This window comes from Heptranchias perlo, chromosome 1 (genome assembly GCF_035084215.1).
Source record: "Heptranchias perlo isolate sHepPer1 chromosome 1, sHepPer1.hap1, whole genome shotgun sequence".
Taxonomy (NCBI): Eukaryota; Metazoa; Chordata; class Chondrichthyes; order Hexanchiformes; family Hexanchidae; genus Heptranchias; species Heptranchias perlo.
This window is the reverse complement of record NC_090325.1, coordinates 36108711-36122815: the sequence shown is the minus strand read 5'-3', so window position 1 is coordinate 36122815 and position 14105 is coordinate 36108711. Positions and strand designations below refer to the sequence as shown.

At 42.7% G+C, this 14105-nt stretch overlaps 1 protein-coding gene across 1 annotated transcript in view; it reads left to right on the top strand.

The window, feature by feature from the left end:
• Positions 1 to 7970: 7970 nt before the first annotated feature.
• LOC137322458 (cingulin-like protein 1) overlaps positions 7971 to 14105 on the top strand; it is a 41932-nt gene continuing 35797 nt past the window's right edge. Inside the window, exons 1-2 of the mRNA XM_067985739.1 lie at positions 7971 to 7985; positions 8130 to 8219. Of these exons, the coding sequence (XP_067841840.1) occupies positions 7971 to 7985; positions 8130 to 8219 (105 nt within the window). The remainder of the gene's footprint in view (positions 7986 to 8129; positions 8220 to 14105) is intronic.

Sequence of the window (14105 nt, the reverse complement as noted above, 5' to 3'; positions counted from 1 at the left end):
GCTCTTCTGCACTCCTCATTGAACCTGGGTTGATCCCCGGCTTGTTGGTAATGGTAGAGTGAGAAATATGCCGGACCAAGAAGTTACAGATTGTGGTGGAATACAATTTTGCAGCTGCTGATGGCCTACAGCCCCTCATGGATGCCCAGTTTTGAGCTGCTTGATCTGTTCTGAATCTGTCCCATTTAGTATGGTGATAGTGCCACACAACATGTTGGATGGTGTCCTCAGTGTGAAGACGGGACTTTGTTTCCACAAGGACTGTGCGGTGGTCACTCCTACCAATACTGTCATGGACAGATGGATTTAGGATAGGTAGATTGGTGAGGATGAGGTCAAGTAGCTTTTCCCTCATGTTGGTTCGCTCACCACCTGCCGCAGGCCCAGTCTGGCAGCTATGTCCTTCAGGACTCGGCAAGCTTGGTCAGTTGTGGTGCTACCGAGCCACTCTTGGTGATGGACATTGAAGTCTCCCACCCAGAGTACATTCTGTGCCTTGCTATCCTCAGTGCTTCCTCCAAGTGGTGCTCAACATGGAGAAGGACTGAGGGAGGGCAGTAGATGGTTTACTTGCCCATGTTTGACCTGAAGCCATGAGATTTCATGGGGAGTCAATGTTGAGGACCACTCCCTCCTGATTGTATATCACTGTACCACCACCTCTGGTGGGTCTGTCCTGCCGGTGGGACATTCATTCTAGAAATGAACCCAGTGCTTTTTTTTTGCCTTTTTTATGGCATTATTAACCTGCATTGCTACTTTCAGTGATTTGTATATCTGTACCCCTAGATCCTTTTGCTGCTCTACCCCATTTAGACTCTTAGTATGTGGCCTTCTTATTCTTCCTAAAAAATGCACCACTTCACACTTATCTATATTGAAATTCATTTGCTAATTAGACATCCATTCTGCAAGTTTATTAATGTTTTCCTGTATTTTGTCACATTCACTCATAGTATCATAGTAGGTACAGCACAGGAAGAGGCCATTCGACTCATTGTACCTATGCCAGTTCTTTGAAAGAGCTATCCAATTAGTCCTATTCTCCTACTCATTCCCCATAGCCCTGTTAATGTTTTTCCTTCAAGTATTTATCCGATTTCCTTTTGAAAGTTACTATTGAATTTTCTTCCATCATCCTTTCAGACAGTGCATTCCAGATTATTACAACTTGCTGCCTAAAAAACGTTTCCTATGTCACCTGTGGCTCTTTGGCCGATCACCTTAAATCTGTGTCCTCTGGTTACCGATCCTTCGACCACTGGAAACGATTCATGATTATGAACACTTCTATCAAATCTCCCCTTAACCTCTGCTCTAAGGAGAACAACCGCAGCTTCTCCAGTCTCTTCACATAACTGAAGTCCCTCATCCCTGGCACCATTCTAGTAAATCTCTTCTGCAGCCTCACTAAGGCCTTGACATCCTTCCTAAAGTGTGGTGCCCAGAACTGAACACAATATTCCAACTGAGGCCTAACCAGAAGCACTGCAATTTCCACCCTTATTTCTCTCAGTAACCCAGGATGCATTCCATCTGGACCAGGTGACTACTTTGAGTACTGCCAATCTTTTAAGTGCCAGCTCTTTATCTATTTTTGTCCGATCCAATATCACTTCTACCTCCTCCTTTGCTGCTACAATAGCAGCATCCTCTTCTCTAGTGAAGACGAATACGAAGTATTCATTTAGTACCTCAGCCATGCCCTCTGCCTCCACAAGAAGATCTCCTTTTTTGACCCTAATCGGTCCCATACTTCCTATTACTATTTATATGTTTATAGAAGACTTTTGGGTTCCTTTTTATGTTAGCTGTTAATTTATTCACATAATCTTTCTTTGCCGCTCTTATTCCCTTTTTTTAGATCTCCTCTTTACTTTCTGTATTCAGCCTGGTTCTCTACTGTATTATGAACCTTACATTCATCATAAGCCTCCTTTTTCTGTTTCATTTTAGTCTCTATATCTTTAGTCATCCAGGGAGCTCTAGCTTTGGAGGACCTTCCTTTCCCCCTTGTACGAATGTGTCTACTCTGTTCCAGAACCTATGCCTCCTTGAAGGCCTCCCATTCTTCCATTGTATTAACTACATCTCCCAATTTGGTGTTGTCTGCAAATTTTGAAATTGTAATTCCTATTCCCAAGTCAATATCATTAATATAAATTGTGAATAACAGTTGTCCCAGCACCGATCCTTGTGGAACACCACTTCCCATCTTTTGCCAGTCTGAGTAGCTATCCTTGACCGTACTCTCTATTTTCTGATTCGTAGCCAGCACGCTATCCATTCTGCTACCTGTCTCCTGACTCCACATGCTCTGACCTTAGTCATGAGTCTACTATGTGCTACCTTATCAAAGACCTTTTGAAAATCCAAATATATTACACCTACTGCATTACCCTTGTCTACTCTTTCTGTTACTTCTTCAAAGAATTCAATAAGGTTGGTCAAACATGACCTTCCATTTTGAAATCCATGCTGACTATTCTTTATTATATTTTTGGTTTCTAGATGTTTTTCTATTACATCTTTGAGTAAAGATTCCATTATCTTTCCTACCCCTGACATTAAGCTAATTGGTCTATAGTTGTCTAAGCTGCTTCTATCTCCTTTTTTAAATATAGGAATAACATTAGCTGTCTGCCAGTCCTCTGGCACTATTCCCTTTTTTAATGAATTTTTATGTATGTAATAGTGCCTCTGCTATCTCTTCCCTAACTTCTTTTAAAAGTGCGGTTGCAATACATCCAGACAGGGGTTTTATCCTCTCTAAGTTTGATTAGTTTATCAATTATCTCCCCCTTTATATCTTAAATGTCTTTATATCTTTTCTGATCTTGTCTTCTAATGTCATGCCCACCTTGTTAGTCTCCCTGGTAAATACTGAGGCAAAGTAACTATTCAATATTTCTGCCATTTAACTGTCGTTATCTTTGAGTTTATTTTATGAATCCCTGAATGGCCCTATCCCTATCCTGATTTTTCTTTTGTTATTGATGTGTCTGTAGAATATTTTACTATTTCTTTTTATATTCCTTGATAATTTAATCCCGTAGTTCCTGTTTGCTTTCCTAATTGTTTTTTTGACTTCTTTCCTAACCTCTTCGTATTCTCTTTTGTCATCCTCCCTTTGTTGTCTATGTACTTAGTGTCTCCCTTTTTTTAGTTTCAATTTTATCCTTATCTGATTATTCATCCATGGTGCTGCAATATTGGCTAGCTTGTTCTGGTTTCTTTGGAATATATTTCTCCTGATCTCTATTGATCAATATTTTAAATATTTCCCACTGCTGTTCTGTCTCTTTGTCTGTCATTTTTTCCCCCAGTTTACCTTCCCTAGTTCCATTCTCATCCCCTCAAAGTTATTTTTTCCCCAATCTATTAGTCTAGTCTTTGTCTTATGTCTTTCTCAATCATTATTTTAAACCTTATTATGTTGTGATTGCTATTGCCTGGATGTTCCCTATGCTTACTTTCTCTTATCTGCTCTGGTTCATTTCCCATTACTAGTTCCAGTAGTGATTCCTCTCTTGTTCAGCTTCTTATGTACTGGGTAAGAAAGGAGTCCTGAACACACTGTAAAAACCATATTCCCTTTTCCCCTTTCCCTCTCCCTTCTTGCCAGTTTATTTGGGGATAGTTGAAATCACCCATGATTATTATTCTGTGTCTTTCACTCATTTCATAGATTTGCCTAAGTATTCTTACTCCACTTCCCTTCCATTATTAGCCGGTCTGTAGAATATACTGATTAACGTGATCGATCCCTTCTTATCCTTTATCTCAATCCATTTTCTGTTTCTATCTTAATGTTACTTATGTCACTTTTTTTTACTGCCATTATGTTACCTCTAATTATTACAGCTATCCCACTCCTCCTTCTTCCTTCCCTATGCTTTCTAAATGCGTTATATCCTGCAATATTTAATTGCCAGTCCTGTTCTTTGCTAAGCCATGCTTCAGTCACCTCCGGCTTCTCTTCTCCACTAGAAACCATCTTCTTAAACCCCTCTCCCTCCACCCTCACCTCCAACAAGTGCGAGGATCTCATGGATTTTCTCTACTTTCTCTTCTATCTCCCCTCATGCCCTCTCTAGCTCATCTTGAACATAAGACTCATCTCTTGCTCCCTCAACCCTATTCACACCAAACTGCTGACCACCCAACTTCCCTTCCTGGCCCCCATGTTAGCTGATATTGTTACCGGTTCCCTCTCCTCGGATACTGTCCACCTTCCCATCAAATCTGCCGTCATCACCCCCTCTCCTCAATAAACCCACCCTTAACCCCTCTGTCCTTGCAAACTACCGCCCCATCTCCAATCTCCCTTTCCTCTCCAAAGTCCTTGAACATGTTGTCACGTCCCAAATCCGTGACCATCTTTCCCGCAACTCCATGTTTGAATCCCTCCAATCAGGTTTCCAATCCTGTACTGAAACGGCCCTTATCAAAGTCGCAAATTACATCGTATGTGACTGTGACGATGGTAAACTTCCCCCCTGATCCTTCTTGACCTGTCTGCAGACTTTGACACAGTTAACCACACCATCTTCCTCCAAAGCCTCTCCTCCGTCATCCAGCTGGGTGGGACTGTGCTCGCCTCCATTCTTATCTATCCAGTTCTAGCCAGAGAATCACCTGCAATGGCTTCTCTTCCTGCTTCCACACGGTTACCTCCGGAGTCCCCCAAGGATCTATCTTTGGCCCTCTCCTATTTCTCATCTACATGCTGCCCCTCGGCGACATCATCCAAAAGCACAACATCAGATTCCACATGTACACTGATGACAACCAGCTCTACCTCATCACTACCTCCCTCGACCCCTCCATTGTCTCTCTTTTATCACACTGCTTGTCCGCTGGATGAGCAAAAATTTCCTCCTCCTAAATATCGGGAAGACTGAAGTCATTGTCTTTGGTCCCCGCCGCAAACTCTGTTCCCTAGCCTCCGACTCCATCCCTCTCCCTGGCCACTGTCTGAGGCTGAACCAGACCGTTGCAACCTTGGTGTCCTATTTGACCCTGAGATGAGCTTCCGACCACATATCTGCTCCATCACCAAGACCACCTACTTTCACCTCCATAACATCGCCTGTCTCCACCCCAGCCTCAGCTCATCTGCTGCTGAAACCCTTATTCATGCCTTTGTGACCTCTAGACGCGACTATTCCAATGCTCTCCTGGCTGGCCTTCCATTTTCCACTCTCCATAAACTTGAGCTCATCCAAAACTCTGTTGCCCGTATCCTAACTCGCACCAAACCCCGTTCTCCCATCCCCTCTGTGTGCTCTGGCCCACATTGGCTCCCAATCCAGGAACGCCTCGATTTTAAAATTCTCATCCTTGTTTTCAAATCCCTCCATGGCCATGCCCCTCCCTATCTCTAACCTCCTCTAGCGCTATAACCTGTGCCTTCAGCTGCCTAGACCCTAAACTTAGTAATTCCCTCCCTAAACCTCTCTGCCTCTCTAGCTCTCTCTCCTCCTTTAAGAGACTCCTTAAAACCTACCTCTTTGACCAAGCTTTTAGTCACCTGTCCTAATATCTCCTTAGGTGGCTCGTGTCAAATTTTGTTTGATAATGTTCCTGTGAAGCACCTTGCACGTTTTACTACGTTAAAGGCGCTATATAGATGTAAGTTGTTGTTGTTGTTATCCCTACTACATCTAGCTCCTCGCTGTGAATTATTGCCTCCAGTTCCCCTCTTTTGTTTTGGATGCTGTGCACGTTGCTGTACTTGCAATTTAATTTGTTTTTATTAATTGTTCCACTCCCTTTATTTTTAACAGCCATTTTATACTTAAGTTCTATAACTGTATCTGTTCTCTGACCGTTTATGTTACCCTTATTCTTTTCTTTGGTCTGACCTTTACTCTCATCTCCTATTTCTTTTATCTTCAGGCTTATGTTATTTTCACCAGATCCCTCCACCCATCTTACTATCCACAGCCCTATTTATCCTTTCCGCTAGGACACTGGTCCCATTCCGGTTCAGATGGAGCCTGTTCCAGAGGTACAGCTCCCTTCTGTCCCAGTACTGGCGTTAATGTCTGCTGAATTTCTGCCGAAGTTACGGAAATTCATGGGCATGATGTCTGCTGAGCTGTTAGGACAATGGGATTATCATGCCAAAGAACTGTGATGTCTTTTCACACTCTTAACTCTTTGCATGGTCTTATTTTCTTCAAGTGTCTTTACACCATCTTACTGATAATCTTTTATATCATTGAACAGTTTTCTGTTAAGCCATTTGCAGGCCATTCAATTCATTAACTCTTTGATTGGAGTATTTGTTTCACTTCCTTTCCCTTTCCCTTTCTCTCTTTTTTTCTCAACCGTATTCAAATGCTTGCATTATCTTTTAGTTTTCAAAGCTGATGAAGGGTATATAGCCATTCATTAGCTTGTATTTTCTCTTCACAGATGTTGATTGACCTGTTGCACATTTCCATTGTTTCCTGTTTCTATTTCCAGTTCTTCCAGCAGTTTTTAAAAAAAAATTATGCCAGAGGATCGAACTGGTCTAGGATACATAATGCAGAAGGCAAGGATAGATAGACATTCTGAAGTTTTACTTGATTTACTTTTAGAGGACAGGGAGAACTTTGTAAAATCTTTCCTTGGGAAATGAAATGAGTCGGCGCTTAAGGTATTCCTTGGCTCTGTCTGTGCCAATTGAGATGATCAAAATTTTACTCAAATACCCTGTGGAATATGATGGCCTTGTGCTGCTGAGTCTGGGGAAGGACTGTCAGTGGGAACTCAGATCACACCATTCTGCAATACAGCAGGTTTATCCTGGAAAGTACTCAGCTCCAATGGGGCATTTTTATAACTAAAACCTAATTTTACAATTTTTTTTCGGTTTCAGTTCAAAAGAAGCAATTGCAGTAGCATGACAGCTTTACTATCTTGTCTACTGCAGATGTGTAGAATTGCCAGTAGGGAGCAGTGGAAAAGGGGAAATAATCAACTGCATGACTATTAGAAAAAATGTGGAGATGCCGGTATGGACTGGGGTGGACAAATGTAAGGAGTCTTACAACACCAGGTTATAGTCCAACAGTTTTATTTGAAATCACAAGCTTTCGGAGGCTTCCTCCTTCGTCAGGTGACGAAGGAGGAAGCCTCCGAAAGCTTGTGATTTCAAATAAAACTGTTGGACTATAACCTGGTGTTGTAAGACTCCTTACATCAGAAAAAAGAGCAGCAAGCTGTACATTTCCTGACATCACTCATGTTCCATATCCCAACAATCCTGCATTGTCATACATTTCAAGTTTGTGTGGTACAAAACTTCTGGAGAAAGCTTCAGTCTGAAATGCTGGTGACAGTCATAACCACCTCCACGGTCTTTCACCCAGTGTCATTGTCATTACTTCTGGGCTACAATTCCTGAAGAAAGATTAAGGAAATTGAGCTTGTTCTCCAGAGACTTCAAAGTGACCTGATTGAAGTTTTCAAGATCATGAAGTGGGTTGACAAAGTTGATCTGAGAAAATTGGCCATTATGGAGAAAGGATCAAATACCAGGGGACATAAGCTAAAATGAGATAGTTAGAAGTAATAAGGGAAGTTAAGCAGGGCTTTTTTATACAAAACAAAGAGTTTAAAATAAGTTACCAGGTAAGGCATCTGAAGGGTGGCTAGTTGGGGGTAAGATTGCGCAAAAAGATTGGGCTTGTTGGGTCTGATGAACTTTACCTGTACTCAAAGTTTCAAAAATGTTTTATAACCAGCTACAGGCCAAATTATTCTAACACCCACATGTAACATAAAGGCTAAAATCCTCAATTAGTTTTGTATGCATACTGTCATTCCCTTGTTTTCAGTGGTGTCAGTGTGATGATATTTCACTTGGAATGATCTTCTTTTATATATTTCAGCCTGGAGACAGTGAAACCAAGTCACAGGTCCACCCAAGCATATTAAGGCAGCCATCACGTTCTGAAAGCCAAATTATTTTGACCATGCCTGAGCACCAGGTATTTGGGAACTGTTACCACAATGATATAGTTGTTCTTAAGAAAATCCTATAATATAATGCTTTGAAAATAGTTCTGATTTTTTAAAAACTTATTTTTTCCCTTCCCACAATTTTCTCTCCCTTTCTCCCTTCTGTTCTGAAGGTACGAACTCATGCTGGGGTACAGTTCCACAAGCACCTACAGCCCTCTGGTACTTCACTGATGTCTGTTCTTCACTTGGGAGATCAGAAGGTACGTTTGGCAGGCTATTGAACATTATTATGTATCACAACTGAACATGATCCTGTCTTCGTCTGATGTCCACACACAGCACTTTCCAACAAATGTTGTTGGATAGCAACCAGGAACTGGAATTCAGATTGATTTCCCATCCACTAGACCCTGAAGACAATTATAGTGAACACCATTGTCCCAGCTGAGATCAGCTACTCAGGACTGACTGTAGATGAAATCATTCTGATGCTAAATAACTCCTTTTATGTATATATGTGTTGCGTCGAAGATCACACTTTTGAATCTGTCCCACAAAATATCTAATGTAACATCGGTGTCAGATTCACAATGAACGGCTAATTTTCCATCCCCACATTCATTATTTATCTTTTCTCCCATCTACTTTTGGCTGAGAGTGTGACCAGGTGTGGTGACCCCAGCATCTCTGTCCGTACCACTCCATAACCAGCCACAAAGGGCACAAGAACACTGGTCTGGCATTTGCTAATGTCCTCCATTAATCTGTGTGCCAAAGCATCTGGCCTCCACTCAGCCCCTTCCCCTGACAGCCTGACGGAGACCAAAAACTCCCTGAGTGGCATATTGAGAAGTGTATCTTGAATCCTATCACTCCATATGCAGTACACTCTCCATGACAATGCGTTGTGCCGCTGTGCTAATATATTTGATAAATGCCAGGCTAGACACTCTCTGATTTATACATCAGGACTTCATAATGTTATGACTCTTTAAAGGATCATTATCAACAGGATTTAATGGCCTCCACCCTAAGAGGTGACACTCAGATCCCCAAACCCATGTCTTATCATTTGGTGTTGATCTTCCACCAGCTCCACATCTTTCAGAATTTTCAATGAGATCCTTTTCAGAATTATTTCTTCATTGGTAATCACAGATCATAAGTGAGTGAAGCCCAATTAGCATTAGGATCAAATTGAACTCGAAGCCCCATTGGCAGAGGATGCAGGAGAAGCTGCAGCAAGAGCTGCAGGACACACACGCAGCGCTGTTAGGCAGCTACTCATAGACCACTGCTTCCAATAAAAGAAAATTCAGAACTAACGCCTTCACATCAACCCTGCAGTAACAGTCCTACAAATTGAATTCATTTAACCCTCCACATGGCAAGAAAGAAAAAATAGACGCTGACCACCATTTGCACAGATGCCACCTGCCATTGATGGCTGAATACCTCATTATAACCTATTGTACAGACAAACATGCACCGTTGTGCTGCTATAATTTTTAATGCCTTCACAGACTGACATTACAGAATAATTTCACCCTGGTGATACCCATTGTGCTCTTCTTAAGTGTTCTGTCACCTAATCTACTGCTTTTATGAAGTGCTCCCCCAGTGACCTCAGAGGGGTGGTGGAAGTCTGCTGGTGAGCATCCTTGAGATGGTCCTGGTCAGCGACCTCTAGCAGTTCAGAGCCTTGACTGGTCTGATGGAGACTGTGACATCTCGGCTGGCGCTGGGGGGAGTTTGGCCCAGCTAACTTTCATTCACCATGGCAGACACTGGTTGAGTGGATGGCGCAGGAGCAGACATGCTGGCATCCTGAGAGAGATGGTTTTCGATAAGGTGCCACATGAAAGGTTACTGCACAAGGTAACAGCTCATGGTGTTGGGGGTAATATATTAGCATGGATAGAGGATTGGCTAACTAACAGAAAACAGACAGTCGGGATAAAGGGGTCATTTTCAGGATGGCAATCTGTAACTAGTGGGGTGCCGCAGGGATCAGTGCTGGGGCCTCAACTACTTACAATCTATATCAATGACTTGGATGAAGGAAGCGAATGTACTGTGGCCAAATTTGCTGATGATACAAAGATAGGTGGAAAGTTGTGAGGAGGACACAAAGTGTCTGCAAAGGGATATAGTTAGATTAAGCGAGTGGGCAAAAAATTGGCAGACGGAGTATAATGTGGGAAAATGTGAAGTCATCCACCTTGGTAGGAAGAATAAAAAAGCAAAATATTATATAAATGGAGAAAGACTACAGAATGCTGCGGTACAGAGTGATTTGGGTGTCCTCATACATGAAACAAAAAGTTAGCATACAGGTGCAACAGGTAATTGGGAAGGCAAATGGAACATTGGTCTTTATTTCAAGGGGGATGGGTTGCATACAGTTTTAGTCCCCTTATTTAAGGAAGGATATACTTGCATTGGAGGCAGTTCAGAGAAGGTTTACTAGGTTGATTCTGGGTATGGAAATGTTTCCTTATGAGGAAAGATTGAGCAGGTTGGGCCTATACTCACTGGAGTTTAGAAGAATGACAGGAGATCTTATTGAAACATATAAGATTCTGAGGGGGCTTGACAGGGTAAATGCTGAGAGGATCTTTCCCCTCATAGGGGAATCTAGAACTAGGGGGCATAGTCTCGGAATAAGGGGTCGCCCATTTAAGACGGAGATGAAGAGAAATTTCTTCCCTCTGAGGGTTGTGAGCCTTTGGAATTCTTTGCCCCAAAGAGCGGTGGAGGCTGAGTCATTGAATATATTCAAGGTTGAGTCAGACAAAGTTTTGATCAGCAAGGGGGTCAAAGGATATGGGGAACAGGCGGGAAAGTGGAATTGAGGCCAGCATCAGATCAGCTCAAAGGGCCAAATGACCTACTCCTGCTCCTGTCTCTTATGATCTTATATTCTGATGTGGCATTCCCAATTAGTCACTGCCACTCCCATGGGCCTACAGAACCTCACTCATAGTGAAGCGGGAAGTCAATTGAAATAAAAATCGGGAGAGATGTAAAATGGGCTGCTGACTCTCTAATCACCCATTTTACACTATCGCACAAAGTCAAGATCTACCCCTGTGTGTTCATCTCTAGGACTAGGGCTTAAATCCAGCCTAAATGAGATGGAAGCAGTAGTTCTCTGCTGTCTGTAAGGGTTACATGTGAAATGAGTTTGGCTCGATTCAGTCACTGGGTTTGTGGGCTCACAGCACAAAAATACCCACCAATTGGTTCAAATTGGCAGTTTCAGAGAGCTGTAAACAGGTCTGGAAATTGAAAGTATTCCTACTGGTATAGTAAGGGGCATTCTTCTGAGGTTGGTGTTAAGGTACATTTTTGTGGCAGAATTGACAGAATTTAACTCTTCATTTTACCCTTGCTATCCCTGACCTGACAATTCTTGATGCTGACACTGGCTGGCCAAAATTCAAAGGTGCTTCATTCCAATATTGATAACACTTACTTCAGCAAAAACTAAATTCACCATTTATGTATCAGTGATATTCTCATAAGGTTTCATTTACGGTGGACTATTCATTTAATGTAGTACATGTGATATAATATCTCTCAGGGTATTCAGTTTGATATCGTACATTATTTTTAATGCTTAATCATTCAATACTAATTGTATTTCATCTAATACGCATAAAGATAAAGGAAGTAATATCTTATTGTAGTACACAGTAATCTTCTTCTCTCACTATGTTTATCCCATCCAATATTTCACACTCCTCCTCCTTAACTACAATCTCTGCATCGTCCTCTCTTTTGTGAAGACAGACATAAAGTATTCATTAAGAGCCATACCCACTTCTTCCGCCTCCACACATAGTTTACCTTTTTGATCTCTAATAGGTCCTCCTCTTTCCTTAGTTATCCTCTTGCTCTTTATGTATTTATAAAACATTTTTGTACTTGCCAGTATTTTTTTATGCCCTCTCTTTGCTTTCCTAATTTCCTTTTCAATTTCACCCCTGCACTATACTGAAGAATGGCTGGGCCTGCAAGAGAGCATGCACCAAGGTTCTCGGATGTCGCATTAGAGGCCTTGGTGCAAGAGGTGGATGCAAGGAGGGGCATCCTTTATCCGCAGGGGTGCGGGAGACCCTGCTGACAAATGCTGTGGAGGCAGTGGGAGGAAGTTGTGTACGAGATGAATGCCTGGAGCATCGCACCATGCATATGGATGCATTGCAGGAAGAAGTTCAATGATTTGACAGGGCTGTCTACCTTGTTGCCTCCCTACCTCTTCCTCCACTTTCTGCTGCAGTTCCTCCTCCTCCTCCCTCTTCTTGCAGCTTGTCCTGCTCTGCGTGGCCTCTCTGCATGCTGCCAGTCATGTTCAATTCCCAGAGGAAGCCCTAGCAGGTCACCTATGTCAGGCAGCAACCTTGTTCAGTACACTATTTTAAATGCCACTAACAGTACTGCACGACCAGCCAGACCACTCTCTATATAATATTGCAACTTTCTCCAAGTATAGGAAACTTCCACAAACACTCACAATTGTACCAGCAGCCAGAATATCTAATCCAGCAACTAACCTGTAACTCCTGCATGATCCCTTTAAATAGTGTTGGTGGGGGGGTCCTTCATGACCTTTAACTCCTGCTCAGTTGTGCGAGGTTAGGACAGTGCGTGGCTGGAGCGGGGAGTTTGAAAATGCCATCAGCTGTTTCAAATCATCATTGCACACTGATTAATGGCATAATCTCCCTAATTTACACGCTGCCGGCATTCGTTAGGTGCGTGTGCGCTAACACCTTTACCACGATGGCGTCCTGTGCACGTCACACTGGAAGTGTGCGTGCGCATCTCGGACGCCATTTTCAGGGCTTAAGAGTCCATGTAGTGCCTACACAACGTGTGCTACGCGGCCCAATTTAGCCCCCAGTATAACTCGATGTGATTCTGACTTCTGCTGTTGTCAAAGCAGCAGGAAATGCACGAACCTCCCAAATGAATAGCCAGAGATCCTGAACCATATGTCCTCTCCTCTCCTCACTAGCTTAGTGGGGTAAATCAACACTAGATTTAAAATTATACCTTTTTTGTGCAATCATAATAAAGCCCCTTTGTGCTGGTGACTGTTGTAAAATACAATTGCAGTAGATTTCACTGGAGTGAAATATAAAATGGGGGTGTGGGAAGCACAGTATATCACATGACTGATTCCCCTCATTTCAGTTAGACATCACTGTATTTCCATGCATTTATAACAGTGAAACCAAACCTCCAGTAACTTTATTTTATTGAACGGGATTGCTTTTTTTTCTTTACCTTTTGTACTGACAGACCCTACCCCATGTACCTGCACTGAGATATGAAGTTCGTACACGGAAGGATTATATTCAGGAGCTGGTACTAGTCTTAGACACCAGTGAAAGGACAAGTACTTTATTTCAATACACCCTGCCCCCCTCCCACACACAGACACATTTATGTTTTGCCTCCTTCAAGTTTCCTGCATTTTACAAAGTATTCCTGGATTGAGATGATGGACAAGTGATTTATTCTCAAGACCCTTGTTCTTTAATGAGTCACGAGGGGGTGTGAGAGTGCTTCAAATGGAGTGTTATCAAACAAAGTTTAACACCAAGTCACATAAAGAGATGTTAGGACAGGTGACCAAAAGCTTGGTCAAAGAAGTAGGTTTTAAGGAGCGTCTTAAAGGAGGAGAGAAAGGTAGAGAGGCGGAGAGGTTTAGAGAGGGAATTCCCGAGTTTAGGGCCTAGGCAGCTGAAGGCATGGCCACCAATGGTGGAGCAATTAAAATCGGAGATGTGCAAGAAGCAAGAATTGGAGGAGCGCAGAGATCTTGGAGGGTTGTAGAACTGGAGGAGGTTACAGAGATAGGGAGGGGCGAGGCCATAGAGGGATTTGAAAACAAAGATGAGAATTTTAAAATCGAGGTGGAACTGGACCGGGAGCCAATGTAGGTCAACGAGCACAGGAGGGATGGGAGAACGGGACTTGGTGCGAGTTAGGGTACAGGCAGCAGAGTTTTGGATGAGCTTAAGTTTATGGAGGGTGGAAGATGGGAGGCCAGCCAGGAGAGTGTTGGAATAGTCAAGTCTAGCGGTAACAAAGGCATGGATAAGGGATTCAGCAGCAGATGAGCTGAGGCAGGG